Genomic DNA, 15488 nt, shown 5'->3' on the forward strand with positions numbered 1-15488 from the left:
CCTAACTTTTTTTCTATCTGACATGAGGGAAGCTGGAAGTCCTAGATTTTCTAAGCACCGACACGCTTCCTGCTATAGGTGGGCTGGTGGACCTGCTCTGAGCCGGCTCTGCCTCCCATCCTAGCACTGTGCACATGTAATTGATCACCTCCTGGAGGACCACAAGGAAAAAAGGTCTGGGAACTATGACAAAGGCTGGAGAGCTCCAAGTAAAAGATGCATCATTCACTTGGCCGATTCTTTGTCACCAAGACATGCCGGTAAAATCAACCACATGGAGTTGTCCTGTGCATGAAATGCCCTTAGCTTATTGGAACAAACTGGAGAATAGCCATTAGCAAAGTGAAGTGGTTTACAAAGCCCATTAGAAAGAGATCAGTATCTGAGCTGTAGATGTTTCTATTTTCAATCAAATTTCTTTTTAATGAAAACTAATTTTTAAGGGCAAGATACCACAGCAGAAGAAAAACCTCTTGCAATAAAAGACTTCATAGTTTACAACGATCAAATGTATGGGCTATTTGCCTGACTGGTGGCCTGGACTCAGTGAGAGATTCCTTTGCAGCAGAGGTTGGCCACACATCTGGGGGCTACAACACCACTGAAAAGACAGCTTTCTAAGCATTAGTGTAAGGCAAAAAGCAGAGTGCCTAAACTTGGCCATTTCTACCAAGAAAAAAAGTTTCCTAGCAACCTTCCTTCACCAGAAAGGCTTATTTTATGATATGCTAACAGAACAGAAAAGCAGGTTGGGACAAGATACAGACTTTGTTGCATTTAGCTGTGACCCTTGTCCCCTCCGTGGATGTCGGCAGGGTGGGTAGAGGCAGGAAGAGGCAGTAGAGGGAAATGACATTTGCACTCAGGCTTCCCGCCCCTACCGACCCCTACCCTTCGCCCAGACAGACGTCGGATCTACGCTGCACCAGGGGTGGGTCATGGAGTCCAGCTAATTGCCAGGAGCTGAGGCATGTACAAGCCATGAAAAGAGCTGCCCCACGGCCTCCCCACATCACTCTCCTTCATGCACTTGCATCATTAATGCTGCCAGCTTCAGAGCTCCCTGGACATTCCCCGGCCAAGTGTCATCCCTGTGTCAAATGGATGGGATGCCAGGTAATCCTTGTACTCCCCGTCAATCAGTTTGGCGGCGTTGTTCCTGGCAAACCAGCAGTCTATCTGCTCTTCCCCGTTGTAAATCTTCCTTTGCTTCCAGACCACTGGGACTTGGCGGCCTTTCACTGTTAGGACGGCCTCAGGCCCCTCTCCCACCTGAAGGAGCAGAGAGTGAGTGAGGTTCTGGCTGGGCCCTGCAGGGTCTTCTGTGAGTCTGGCATCCTGGTTCAGGAACTGACCTGGGAGGACAAAGAAAAGCATCAGGTCTCAGTCAAATGCAGAAACCTCATGCTGAAATCCAACTTCAGAGCTATCAGTGGCAGAAAGGCTTACAATTGGCCACAGCCCGAGACTGGACTCTCCTGGTGTCATGGAAGAACATGTGTTCTGGGGGGCAGGGTGGAGAGAGCTGAGGATTTATCCACACTGTGGGATTTACCCATGACTGCTGGAAGCTTCCCAGCTGCTAACACTAGAAAGTTGCGTAACATACACATAGCGATAACCACGGTCTCCTACTGAGTCCAGAGGACAGGACGGGGCATATAAAGAGGGAAGTAGTGTTCCATCTTCCCTCTGTCCTCTTCCCAGTCACAGGCCCACCTCCTTTCTATCCGTCTCAGGTCTGTGCTGGGTGGGGGTGGAAAGCAGTCAGCTCAGCTGCTCTCTGACCCTCGTCCTCAGGACTCTCCTGGTCAGATGGCAGCACTGCTTTAGGCCACAGGAATAAAGAGCTGTGTCTACAAGGGGAGCTCATGCTGGGCCGCCAGGCCCCACGAAACATGGCCAGCTCAAGAGCCAGGAAATCCTGCCAACTAAACTGAGCCCTGACAATGGCTTGCTCTTTGTTTTTGGGCAAGGGGCCCACGTGAAATTACATGTTGGAGAAAGCTGGGTAGAATGGCCCACCTGCTGTGCACGGCCACATGGGTGCCTCCCCTGGTGGGGGTGTCGCTCGGGCTGGGCACTGGGCAGGGCTGCCTCATGTCTGTGTATTCTTGCTGAGAACAAAGGAACTGGACCCTCAGGTGACTACATTTCAATTCCTCGTTCATTTTCCCGGAAGGCTAAAGAGAACTACTGGTTTATAAAGCCCATTCCTAGCTCACAAAGCCCAGGAAGAAATCTAATGTTCATATTACATAGGTAGTAATCTAATGTTCATATTACATCTATAGTAATCTAATTTTCATATTACATCTATAGTAATCTAATTTTCATATTACATATATAGTAATCTAATTTTCATATTACGTATATAGTAATCTAATTTTCATATTACGTATATAGTAATCTAATTTTCATATTACACATATAGTAATCTAATTTTCATATTACATACATGTAATCTAATTTTCATATTACATATGTAATTTTCATGTTACATATACAGTCATGCACCACATCATGACATTTTAATCAATGATGGACTGAAAATATGATGGTGCTCCCATAAGATTAGAATAGCATATTTTTAGTGTACATTTTCTATGACTAGATATGTTTAGATGAACAAATACTTATCATCGTGTTGCAGTTGCCTGCAATAGTCCATGCAGTCACATGCTGTACAGGTTTGCAGCCCGGGAGCAATAGGAGACACCACATAGCCTAACTGGGTGGGTAGTAGGCGACACTATCTAGAGAGGTTTGTGTAAGGATATTCTAGATGGTCACATAACGACCAAATCACCTAACGACCATTAGAATGTATCCCTGTTATTAAGTAAGGCATGACTCTGTGTGTGTGTGTGTGTGTGTGTGTGTGTGTGTGAATATATATAATATGTACATACATACACAGACTGTATATGTGTACACACACACGTATATACAGACTGTGTGTGTATATATATATACACACACAAACACCATACATACACAGACTGTATACATACATACATATACACATACATACACAACATACACAAACTGTATATGTATACACACACACATACATACATATACAGACTGTGTGTATATATATATATACACACACACCATACATACATACACAGATGGTATACATACACAGACTGTGTGTATATATACACACATATCATACACACATACACAGACAGTATACATACATATATATACATACAGACTGTGTATATATATATACACACATACATACGTACATATACAGACTGATATATATATTATGTATATGTGTGTATATATGGACTGTATATATACATACATATCAGTCTGTGTATACAAATATACATACATACACAGACTGTATATATAATACATATATACATGTATAATATATTTATAATATATAATACATTATGTATATGTATGTATGTATAGACTGTATATATATACATACATACATATACAGACTATATACACACATACATATACAGACTGTATATATAATATATATATTATGTACTTATATAGAGACTATATATATACACATATGCAGTCTGCGTATACATATATATGCATACATACAGACTATATATACAATACATATATACATATATGTATAATATATAATACATTATGTATATGTATATATGTATAGACTGTATATATATATGCACACACATACATACATACATACATATGCGGACTGTATATACAATAAAAACCACATTCCTATTGAATTTCTCAATCAAACTAAAGGTGTTGGCAACATCAGGTTTGCTTGGGAAATGTAATTCTGTCCTCTATACCCAGCATGAGGAGAGCGCAGCTTCCTACCTAGCAATCCGTGGCAGTTGCTGGAAAGGCCTTCGCTGTTGGCAATGTAGAAACCCAGGTGGTGTCGCTGGAAGGGTGCCGGCTTTTTGTAGAGGTGGATGAGGATGACAAAGGCTATGGAGCCCTGGATGGTGACGGTGACATTGGCGTTGGCAGACACGGATACCTCCAGCCCCCGGCTCCCCACCACCACACTCTGGTTGCAGGGGAGCACCAGCCTGTCCCCACCATCCAAGATGACTCTGCTCGGTGTGATCTCGAGATAAGATCTCTCTGGCTTGTTGATAAGGATGGTGATAGTGCGGAAGTAAGTGCGCTGTTTCTTGTGACCGTTTGGAGGGGCGGGTGCCCCAATTAACTCTCCGTTCACTGTCACACCTCAAAGGCCAAGGGGAAAAGAACAAGGTTAGAAAATCTGGCCAGGAGTGGTGGCTCACGCCTGTAATCCCAGCACTTGGAAGGCCAGGGCAGGTGGATTGCCTGAGCCCAGGAGTTCAAGACCAGCCTGGGCAACACAGAGAGACCCCGTCTCTACTAAAAATAAAAAATTAGCTGAGCATAGTGGTGCAAGCCTGTAGTCCCAGCGAGTTCACTTGAGCCCAGGAGTTCCCTTGAGGCCAGGAGTTCAAGGCTGCAGTGATCTGTGATTGCACCACTGCAGTCCATCCTGGGCTACAGAGTGAGATCCTATCTCACAAAAAAAAAGAAGAAGAAGAAGAAAAGAAAATCTATCCCTGCCCAACGCATCAAGTTAGAATTTCCCTCCTCCTTTGGGCTTATCTTTGTATCTCTAGTACCAAAAACATGTCTGACTTACACACAGAGGCCACTCAGTGGTTACCAAGTGAGTGAGCGAATGAGGGAATGCATAAAGTTATGTGTGGATTTTTTACTGTTGTCTGGGATGTTGGGATAGTATGTTGGGATGGGGAGGGAGGATGTAGGTTTGGGTCAAGATACCGTAGAAGAAGGCATGAAGCTAAGTATTTGTGCATCTACGCATAGCTTATCATGTTCATCTGGTTTCCTTCCAGTGTGGCTGTAGTGATAAGAACTCTTGTATGACCCTAATATGTATTTTGTATCTACCAGAGGCTTCTGATCCTAATTCAGACATCTCTTATTATTATTAATTATTATTATTATTATTATACTTTAAGTTTTAGGATACATGTGCCCAACGTGCGGGTTTGTTACATATGTATACATGTGCCCTGTTGGTGTGCTGCACCCATTAACTCATCATTTACATTAGGTATATCTCCTCATGCTATCCCGCCCCCAGCCCCCAACCCCACGACAGGCCCTGGTATGTGATGTTCCCCACCCTGTGTCCAAGTGTTCTCATTGTTCAATTCCCACCTATGAGTGAGAACATGCGGTGTTTGGTTTTCTGTCCTTGCGATAGTTTGCTCAGACATCTTATGATGCCACTGAGCAGTGTGGGAGAATGCAAACTTAGTTGTTGTTTTTTGTTTGGTTTGGTTTGGTTTTTGTCCAAAAACTCAAGTTCTTCCACTTAGGTGTTCGTCCTTAGACAAGTCAAAAAAAAAAAAAAAAACCTGTAATCCCAGTTTCTAGGGAAGCTGAGGCAGGAAAATCACTTGAACCCAGGAGGTGGAGATTGCAGTGAGCTGAGATGGTGCCACTTCACTGCAGCCTAGGCAACAGAGTGAAACTACATCTCAAAAAACCAAAAACTCTGCCTCAATTTCCTTATCTGTAAAATGGATGGACAGATGTAAAACCTAACAGAATTTTTGTGAGGATCCCAGAAGGTAGCATTTGTGTAAGTTGTAAACTGCTGTCAAATAGAACTCCTTTTTTTTCTTAATCATTATGAACATCACTGGGGCTTTTCTGCACTTGAGCAAGGCCTGTGAACCAGGCCCCAGGGTTCCGTGCTGTCTGGCTGAATAGCAAACAGATGGCAATTGCACTTGAGATGTTTGGGGCTGAATTCGGTGATGCATGTTAAATGTGTTTTGCTCTCAGGCAAAGCAGCAATTTGCAATAAGAAAAGATTGCTATATAATTAACTCTTGTTTTCTCTGCTTTGAGGATAATCTTCCCAATAATCTTCCCAATAAAACTTCTTAGACATTCAAGGAAAAAAGGGCCTTCTCTGGGGCAAGGGGTCTGGGGAGAGGAGAAATCCCAGCACGAGAAGAGCCTATGCTCTTCCAACCTCAATGTTTTAAGCATTTTCAGGCTGAGTTCCCATCACGGACATCTCGCGGAAGACAGAAACCATGGGAACTGCTCCTAGAATAGGAGGTATTTCCAAGGACATATACAGTTAGGCCCCTATCTTGCTCCTGAGCCCTTTGAAATAAGAAACAGTAGAGATTTAGCTCTGAGGCTATAAAGTCCCACAAGAAAACAATGTGTTGAAGGAACCCCAGGATCAAACTCTACATAATTGCATCACACATGTCACCTGCTAGGGGACCCTGTGCAACCCAACATTCCAAGGCACGTTCTCAGCAGTGAGAAGTGCCAGGGTGCCACTCCAAAGCTTGTCCTCACAGAGCTGGACATGGTTTGTTACCTGCATTGAACTTGAGAAGCTTTCTCTGTGCTAATCTCTTTCACCCAGGCCCTCTACAGACCAACAGGGTCCAGAGAGCCCCTTTGTCCATACACGTTCACGGCACACAGACAGAGCTTTGGATTAACATCTGACATCCCATCTAAGTCATCAAGAAACTGACATGAGTTTAGAACCCTGGTCTCCCTGGCATCACAGCTTTTGAATGGATAGACACTATGACAATAATACACAATAATATATCTTGGATTTTCTTTTTTTTTTTTTTTTTTGAGATAGAGTCTCGCTCTTTTCACGCAGGCTGGAGTGCAGTGGCATGATCTCAGCACACTGCAACCTCTGCCTCCCAAGTTCAAGCGATTCTCCTGCCTCAGCCTCCCGAGTAGCTGGGATTTCAGGTGCCCACCACCATGCCTGGCTAATTTTTTTGTAACTTTAGTAGAGATAGGGTTTCACCATGTTGGCCAAGCTGGTCTTGAACTCCTGACCTCCGATGATCCACCCGCCTCGGCCTCCCAAAGTGCTGGGATTACAGGCATGAGCCACTGCGCCCAGCCTACACAGTGAATTTCTAAAGCACTTGAGCATTTACAAAACAACTTCATAACCAGTTTCATTTGATCCACTTTATATTAGCTCTGTGAGGCCAAGAGAGTGTCCCTATCTCCATTTTACAAAGGAAACAACTCCCAAGGCATGCGCCCAAGGCCACACGGCACTTGTCATAAAGCAGAGAGTCGGACGCATAAGTCCAGGAGCGCAGTCCGCTTCCCTTAACCACTGACAATACTCACTGAGTGTCTATAAGATGGCCCTTAGATCACTGGACATCCATCTGAAGAACACAGGGGGATGCAATACCTACCTGGTCCTTGCCCAGATGCTGCAGTGGAAGGTAGAACTTACCAGAGTCCATGTGATCAGAGACCAGCCTGAGGATGTCCCCAGGCTGCCCATCAATGTTGAAGCACACGGTGAGTTTGCTCAGGGGGAAATCCACAACAAAGTGGGGATCACCATCCACTGCCAGAGCAGAAGAAAAAGGAGAGAAAAAGAAACACACTTATTGAGTACCTTCCTTGTGTAGGTGTTACTCTATTTTCTCATGAATGATTTTATTGAATCCTGAAAACGATACTGGAAGGAGGTGTCCTCAACTTCCAGATGTGGAAGATGAGTGGGAGGGAAACAACTCCCCAAAATTACCCAGTGAGTTCGCAGTAAACATTTGACTTCGGGTCTTCTAAATTCCAATATAATGCTCCTTTCATCACACCTAAACTCAGTATAGACAACTAAGCTTTGAGAGGTGAGAGGAGAAGGAGAGATCCCCACACGCCTTCAACTGGTACTCAGTCCCCATGCTTCCATTTCCCAGGGGGACATCCCTTGCTATTTGCTTTCTCCTTTAATGGCACAGATGCAGAGGACTTTCCTCCCTATGACGGGAGATCTATGGCGCTTCTTCTCCCAGGAAGCCATGGGCTACCCCAGGCTCATTCGCAGCATCAGCTGTATGCCACCCCTGCACGCAGGCACTGAGAGCCATGCCCAGCTTAGATGCAGAGGCAAGGGAAGCAAAAAGTGAGTAGGCGGCCAGGCACACAGTCAGGGTGCTGGCGGAAACCCCTCCTTTGGGTCACACCGACTTTACTGCTCTGAAATTTCTGTCCACAGATGAGACCGCAAAGTTCAGCTGACAGTTCTTATCTGTTCTCCTCATTTTCACCTCTGTTAAAGGTGAACAGCCTTGCCTTTTATTACACAGACAAAAGATTTCTTGAGAATCTGTATCAATTCTCTTAACAGATTGGAGATTTACCTTCTCTCTAATTTATAATCCAAGTGCAATTTGTTTATTTTATTTTATTTATTTTTTTTTTTTTTGAGTCAGGTCCCACTCTGTTGACCAGGCTGGAACACAGTGGTGCAATCATAGCTCACTGCAGCCTCAAACTCCTGGGCTCAAATGGTCCTCCCACCTCAGCCTCCTGAGTAGCTGGGACTACAGGCACATGCCACCATGCCGGGCTAATTTTTTTATTTTTTGTAGGGACAGGGTCTCACTATGTTGCCCAGGCTGGCCTCAGACTCCTGGGCTCAAGCATTCCACCCATCTCAGCCTCCCAAAGTGCTGGGATTTCAGGCGTGAGCCACTGCACCGGCCTACAACTTGTTTCTTGAATGCCCCTCTGCTTTCTGTGCACGTGGACATGTCTGCGTGCATGCTGTGCAGGGTGAAGGCAGGGCCCAGGCAGAATCCACTCTTTATGCTGCAGCAAACTAACATCCCTGCATTCACTGCTGAGAAACCCTTTCTGCCCCAGCATCCCTGACAAGGGCCCTTGAGAGGATCTGGCTGCTCTCCCTGGGAAGTGCCTCAACTTCCCTGAAAATTGCAACATATGAAGAAATTCAAGGTGCTGGTCTTTTGCTGATGGGGAAAAACTGACCCCCAGAGGAGATCAAAGTTCTCATCTACATTGCTGGCATTTTTCAGGCACGCACACAGCTGTCTCTTGGTGTCCATGGGGGATTAGTTCCAGGACCCCCACAGATACTAAAATCCATGCGTACTCAGGTCCATGACATACAATAGTGTAGTATCTGTATATAACCTTCGCACAGCCTTCCATACACTTTATTTTTAATTTATTTTTATTTATTTATTTTGTTTTTCAGACGGAGGTTCACTCTGTCACCCAGGCTGGAGTGCAGTGGTGCAATCTCGGCTCACTGCAATCTCTGCCTCCTGGGTTCAAGCGATTCTCCTGCCTCAGCCTCCTGAGTAGCTGGGATTATAGGCGTGCACCACCACGCCCAGCTAATTATTGTATTTTTAGTAGAGATGGGGTTTCACCATGTTGGCCAGGCTGGTCTTGAACTCCTGACCTCAGGTGATCCACCTGCCTCGGCCTCTCAAAGTGCTGGGATTACAGGTGTTAGCCACTGCACGCAGCCTTTCCATACACTTTAAATCATCTCTAGTTTACTTATAACTAATGCAAAGGAGATGCGATGTAAATAGTTGTCACACTACATTGTTTAAGGAACCAAGACAAGAAAAAAAGTCCGTACACATTCAATACAGATGTAATTCCTTTTTCACATACTTTCGATCTGCTGTTGGTTCGATCCTTGGGACGCGGGACCCATGGGGATAGAGGACAACTGTCTAGCTCATCTGACAGTTTTCTGAGAGTTTCTATGTGCACATACCACACCATTTCTATTCAAATCATCCAAATCTCTTTACAAGGAAAGATAGTGCTTGCTCCAAAAAAGAGGGGAGGGTCAAAAAGTCATTACTCCAGGCAGCATCCAAGAGGAAGCTTTTCTGGCATTCCATAAAGCCTATGTGTGTGTTCAAAGGAATTACATTCTGTCTCCCGCAGACTGTGCAGACTCTATATCCACAGCTAATCTCTGGGATGTCCCTGGCTTTAGGAACTTGCACGTACAGCACAGCAGCAGAAAGGCAACAATCAAGACTTCCAGAGGATGACCTGGACACAGCAGAACAAAACCCAGTCATAGGTTGTTCTTCCCTCTGAATTTTTATTATAGTCCCAGGATGCTGTCAAAAGGAAATTTCATGACATTTGAAAAAATCTGTTCTTCCCTTCTGAAGCCACGAACTGAAAAAAATGAAAACAAAAACAAAGCCTGCCTGTCACACCAGACATTTTTATTTTGGTAGCACCATTTTATGTTTATGATAGCAGAGGCTGGAAGGATGCATGCTCCAGATCTCTAAAACAAATGTCTTCTAAACTCAATAAGGGTCAGAATGTGCCTCTGCCACCCATCTATTGGGTGGTGCAATATAGCTCACTGCAGCCTCATCGGGTTTCCTGTCAGGCTTCCTGGGGTCTGTGCTATCTCCACGGTGTTTATGGGATGGTTTCATGACAGCTGTGGTTCTCAGGCTCTGCCTTACACTGTGGGCTTGATACATTGCTGAATAAGCTGGTATTTTCAACTGGCTTCAAGGAATTCTTGGTTTTACACTTTTTTTTTTTTTTTTTTTTTTTGAGGCAATTTCACTCTTATAGTCCAGGCTGGAGTGCGATGGCGCAATCTTGGCTCACTGTAACCTCAACTTCCCAGGTTCAAGCGATTCTCCTGTCTCGGCCTCCCCAGTAGCTGGGACTACAGGCCCCCGCCACCATGCGTGCCTAACTTTTGTATTTTTAGTAGAGACGAGGTTTCACCACGTTGGCCAGGCTGGTCTTGAACTCCTGACCTCAAGCAATACACCCACCTCGGCCTCCCAAAGTGCTGGGATTACAGGCGTGAGCCACCACACCTGGCCTGGTTTTACACTTTTTAAACATCTCTTATACTCTCAATCCACACACAACCGCATCCTTTCCTTTACCTGATGTTTTAGAGATTTTAATTCTTGGCTGGTATGGCTTCTCGAGCAAAGGTCCTAAAAAGGAGAAGGAAGAGAACATCATGGTCATTCATTAAAGAAGATGAAGAGAGAAGTACAAAGGGAGAGAGGAGACATGACTAAAACACAGCTTTTAGGTACATTTGTAACAGCTTAAATAATCAAAAAAACTTTAAAACATCATCAGTCTTAAAAAGGGAGCTTGGCCTCAAAACACGCAAGCAGAGCCAGGCATGGTGGCTCATGTCCATAATCCCAGTGCTTCGGGAGGCCAAGCTGGGAGGATCACTGGTGCCCAGGAGTTCGAGACCAGCCTGGGAAATATAGTGAGACCCAGTCTCTACAAAAAAAATTAATAAATAAAATTAACCCAACAAAGTGGCACACATCTGTAGTCCCAGCTACTTGGGAGGCTGAGGTGGGAGGATCACTTGGGCCCAGGAGCTCAAGGCTGCAGTGACCTATGACTGCACTACTGCACTCCAGCCTGGTTAACAGAATGAGACCCTGTCTCAAAAAAAAAAAAGGAAAAAAAGAAAGAATAGAGTAGAATAGAATAGAAACTACACAAGTGGAATGTAAAGTGTGTAGGATTAATTCTTTAATTCTTGTATGATTTAGATACTATTCTTTTCTGTGATTTTTGTGTATATTATAGGGGAAAATATTTTATCACACTTGAGATATAAGGGAGAAATGAGCTGTTGTTCAGTGGGCCTGTGGCATTTCAGACATGCAAGATGGAAAAGTTCTAGAGATCTGTTTCACAACCGTGTGAATATACCTAACATCACTTACCAGCATTGAATTGTATGCTTAAAAATGGGTGAGGTGGTAAATTTTATGTTCACAATAAAAACAAAAACAAACAACAATGTAAAAAAAGAGGTATAGTTATAATCCAGTATCTGTAGCTATGTGTGCGGCGGAATTTACAAAGCAGAAGATTTTGAAACACTTTGTATTTCAAAGTACTGGTGCTTTGAATAAATAGTCAATGAAAGAATAACCTAAAAGTAATTAATATCTATAAATAAAATCAATATCTTTTGTCAAATTGTTAGTACTAGGCAACATTGTGTTCCTCTTCTCTGGTTTTTACTGCTCGTAGAAATTAAAGAGTGAGGTACCTAAATGTTCTTGAAGCACCCCCTTCTCAATACTGGTCTTGACCAGCGTGATCTGGGCAGAATGTAGATTAGCCAGGAAAGAGGTTGGATGACTGGATGACTGCTTTGAGGAGTGGCAGCTGCCACCAACTCTCAAAAAAATTAAAATTTAAATTTAAAAACCATCAGAGCTTTAAGGAAGAATCTTCGTTAAAAAAAAAAAAAAAAAAAATCCGGCCGGGCGCAGTGGCTCACGCCTGTAATCCCAGCACTTTGGGAGGCCCAGGTGGGCAGATCACGAGGTCAGGAGATCAAGACCACCCTGGCTAACACGGTGAAACCCCGTCTCTACTAAAAATACAAAAAATTAGCTGGGCGTGGTGGCGGGCGCCTGTAGTCCCAGCTACTTGGGAGGCTGAGGCAGGAGAATGGCATGAACCTGGGAGGCAGAGCTTGCAGTGAGCCGAGATAGCGCCACTGAACTCCAGCCTGGGCAAAAAAGCGAGACTCTGTCTCAAAAAAAAGCCCTTTTGAGTAGTCAGTTGGTTATCTTCTCCTCTGTCTTTCTGGCCCCCTGAGTCTTGTATCGTCTGGATCCAATCTCTCCTGAAGCTGTGGATATTTGTGCTGATGACCTAGCATCAAGATCTTATTCAGAAAGCCACTTTTCCTGGATGTGGCATGGATCTCATAAGTAGAAAGTGATAGCATCCTGCCACATGCTTTTAATCACAACAAAAATTGTGTAAGTTTTGCCAAGACAAGCTCCACGCTTTCTGAAATAGCCATGTCAATTGCAACCTCGCTATCAGGGTCCAAACCCTTCAATACATTTATGGTATTCCGTGCCTCCACGGAAGGCGTGTCTGACATTTGTGCAAAACTCACTGTGTGCCCATGGCATTCCATATTTAGTATTTAGTCCTTACAACAGCCCTGCAGGGAAATTATGATTATCTCCATGTTCAGGGCTGGGGAGTGGGAATGGAAGCTCAGAGAGGTTGAGAAACCTGCCTCAGGCCTCACAGCTGGTCAGGAGGGTTGGTGAATCCTAACTGCATGCTTTCTCCACACCCAGGTCCTTTTAAGACTTTAGAGTGTGAGGAATAAATGGGACAGCATTGGTGGGGTGTGGAGTAGGGCCTGATCAACCTCAGTTTCCTCTCCGAGGAGGCAGAACTTGACAGGAGCCCAGTAAAAATGTGATGCATATGAAACGTGATTTTCCACAAGCAGATCTGCCAGGAATACAATGCACCGCTTTCGTTTCACTGTGTTTCCTTTCTCTTGTTCTTGCCTCTACTCATCCCCCTAGCAGAATGGCACCGGGATTGACCGTGCCTGCTTCTGTTCAGATTCTCAGAGACTGACATGGAAAGACTGGATTCTTGCAAGAATCCGTACCTTGGTCCTTCCCACATGCTCTCGGGGAAATAAAATCAAGCACACAATTAAATTATACTACATAACTCTGAAGTGCTTGAAAATATAGAAAGGCACTGAAAAATGGGCACTGGTATGTTCAGTTCAGTGCTTCCACCCATGCCTGAAACCTGGCAAGCACTCAGTTTATTGATGGTTTCTTGATGGACTGACCTCACTAGGCAACATTTCTGAACCAAATGCCACCTTTTTCTCATTTCTCTAGACAGCCACAGTGTATAGCAATGCACGTACAACAGTCTACAATACTCTCTGAAGACTATGAGCTGTATATAGTGTTACTGCTTTTTGGTTGGTTGTTTTTTTAGAGACGGGGTCTTGCTCTGTCACCCAGGTTGGAGAGCAGTGGTACGATCATGGCTCACTGCAGCCTCAAACTCCTGGGCTCCAGTGATCCTCCTTCCCCAGCCTCCTGAGTAGCTGAGACTACGGGCATTCCACCATACATAGATAGTTAATTTTTTTTTCTTTTCTAGAGACAGGGTCTCTCTGTGTTGCCCAAGCTGGTATTGAACTCATGGCCTCAAGGGATCCCACCTCAGCCTCCCAAAGTGCTGGGATTACAGGTGTGAGCTACTATACCCGGTCTGGGTTATTGTTTATAAGTATTATAGCAAGATGGAATAACACAGCTTCCTGCTGGGGCTTCCTGTGGAGGAGGTGAGTGGTATCTCAGGCCCACGTACCCCACACCTGGCTGGCACAGGTGCCTCGTACCTGGCTGCGTGCCAGCTCCTCGCACACTCTGTACCACCGGTTCGGGTCCCATGGCAGCCGACATGCCGTGGGCCTCCTCCAGGCCGTCTGTGCGCGGGACTGGCCCCCTCAGCTTCATGGAGGTGAAGGGAGTGAGGAAGCGGTAGCTCACGGCCAGGGCCTGGGCCTGCTGCCGCAGCCGCTCCTTCTCCGGCTCATCGTCACTTTGCAGCCAGGAGCTCAGTAGCTCCTTTGTGGTGAGGTAGCTCCAGAGACGCTCGATGTGGTTGGGGTCCCTCTCTCCATCGCCTCCAGGCCTGGGGCTTCCTGTGACATCTTTCCCTGCCTTCTGAGGCCCCACAGGCACATCCGTCTTCAGGATGACGAATTTCTTACTGTTGCTGGCGGTGACCTCCACATGCAGGTGATCCAGCTTCCTGTCCACCAGCTTCCCCGCGATGATGATCTCCGAGCCGTTGAAGTAGTTGGGGAACAGGGTCTTGGTGGCCTGCACCACTGAGCTGGGGGGATAATCGATGCGGATGTCAGAGAGGAGCGGGGTTCTGATTTCATCGTAGAACCTGTGGTGGAAGCACAGGGCGAGAGGGAGATCAGGGCCCTGCTCTGACAGCAGGCAGGACAGTCCTAAAGGAAACTGCAGACTCTCAGGAGGATGCGTCTGATTTTAGAAGCGATCGAGTCCAACATGGTGCCCCACACAATATTTCTGCCAGGAGGTCACTAGGCAGCAGGTTGAACACCATTGGTGAGAGGGAACGCATTCTCTCACGCAGCTTCTGAGCTGTTTTTCAACCACTCTCATGATGAGAAAAAACCTGCTTATAGTAGATTAAAATCTTCCTCCCTGAAATTTCCACCCACTGGTTTCAGTTTTGCCTCTGGAACAATACAGAATTAGTGTAATCCATTTCAACAGACATTTGGATGCTTAAAAACCAATGCTGTGCATTCCTTTAAGCCCAGTCAATCCCCAGTTTCATGAACTATTCTTCCTGTGATACAATTTCAAGATTCCCTCACCAGTCTTGGTAAATTTCCTTTGTGTACACTTACGTTTCTTAAAGGGCCTCTTAAAAACCTTTTTCTTAGAACCAAATACAAATTCCAGATGTGCTTTAAGCAGCACATTCTACTTCAGAAACCTGACTTGCATGAGTTTGTGTGTATAACATTTGCTTGCATTTGCTTTTCTTGTAGTTAAGTTACATGGTTGCTTCTTGCTAAGTAAGGAGACAATTAAAATTCCCTTTCAAAAGATCTAGAAAGCATAGGCTGTGGAGTTAGACTTCCATCTCTGTTGCTTCCTTGCAGTGCGTCTTGGGACATGTGACTTAACCTCTCTGAACTTCAGTTTCCTTATCTAGAAAATCAGGATGTTAACAATACTTCTTTGGTCACCTGCTAGCTGTCCCCGAAAGTCCATTTTCCCCTACTT

The 15488-nt window shown here is 45.0% G+C and overlaps 1 protein-coding gene across 1 annotated transcript in view; it reads right to left on the reverse strand.

The window, feature by feature from the left end:
* Window positions 1-402: 402 nt before the first annotated feature.
* The window catches only part of ITIH5 (inter-alpha-trypsin inhibitor heavy chain 5), a 106256-nt gene continuing 91170 nt past the window's right edge, over window positions 403-15488 (reverse strand). The window contains 5 exon segments of the mRNA NM_001131327.1: window positions 403-1355; window positions 3835-4212; window positions 7292-7408; window positions 10767-10820; window positions 14054-14613. Of these exon segments, the coding sequence (NP_001124799.1) occupies window positions 1054-1355; window positions 3835-4212; window positions 7292-7408; window positions 10767-10820; window positions 14054-14613 (1411 nt within the window). The 3' untranslated portion in view covers window positions 403-1053.

This window comes from Pongo abelii, chromosome 8 (genome assembly GCF_028885655.2).
Source record: "Pongo abelii isolate AG06213 chromosome 8, NHGRI_mPonAbe1-v2.0_pri, whole genome shotgun sequence".
NCBI lineage: Eukaryota > Metazoa > Chordata > Mammalia > Primates > Hominidae > Pongo > Pongo abelii.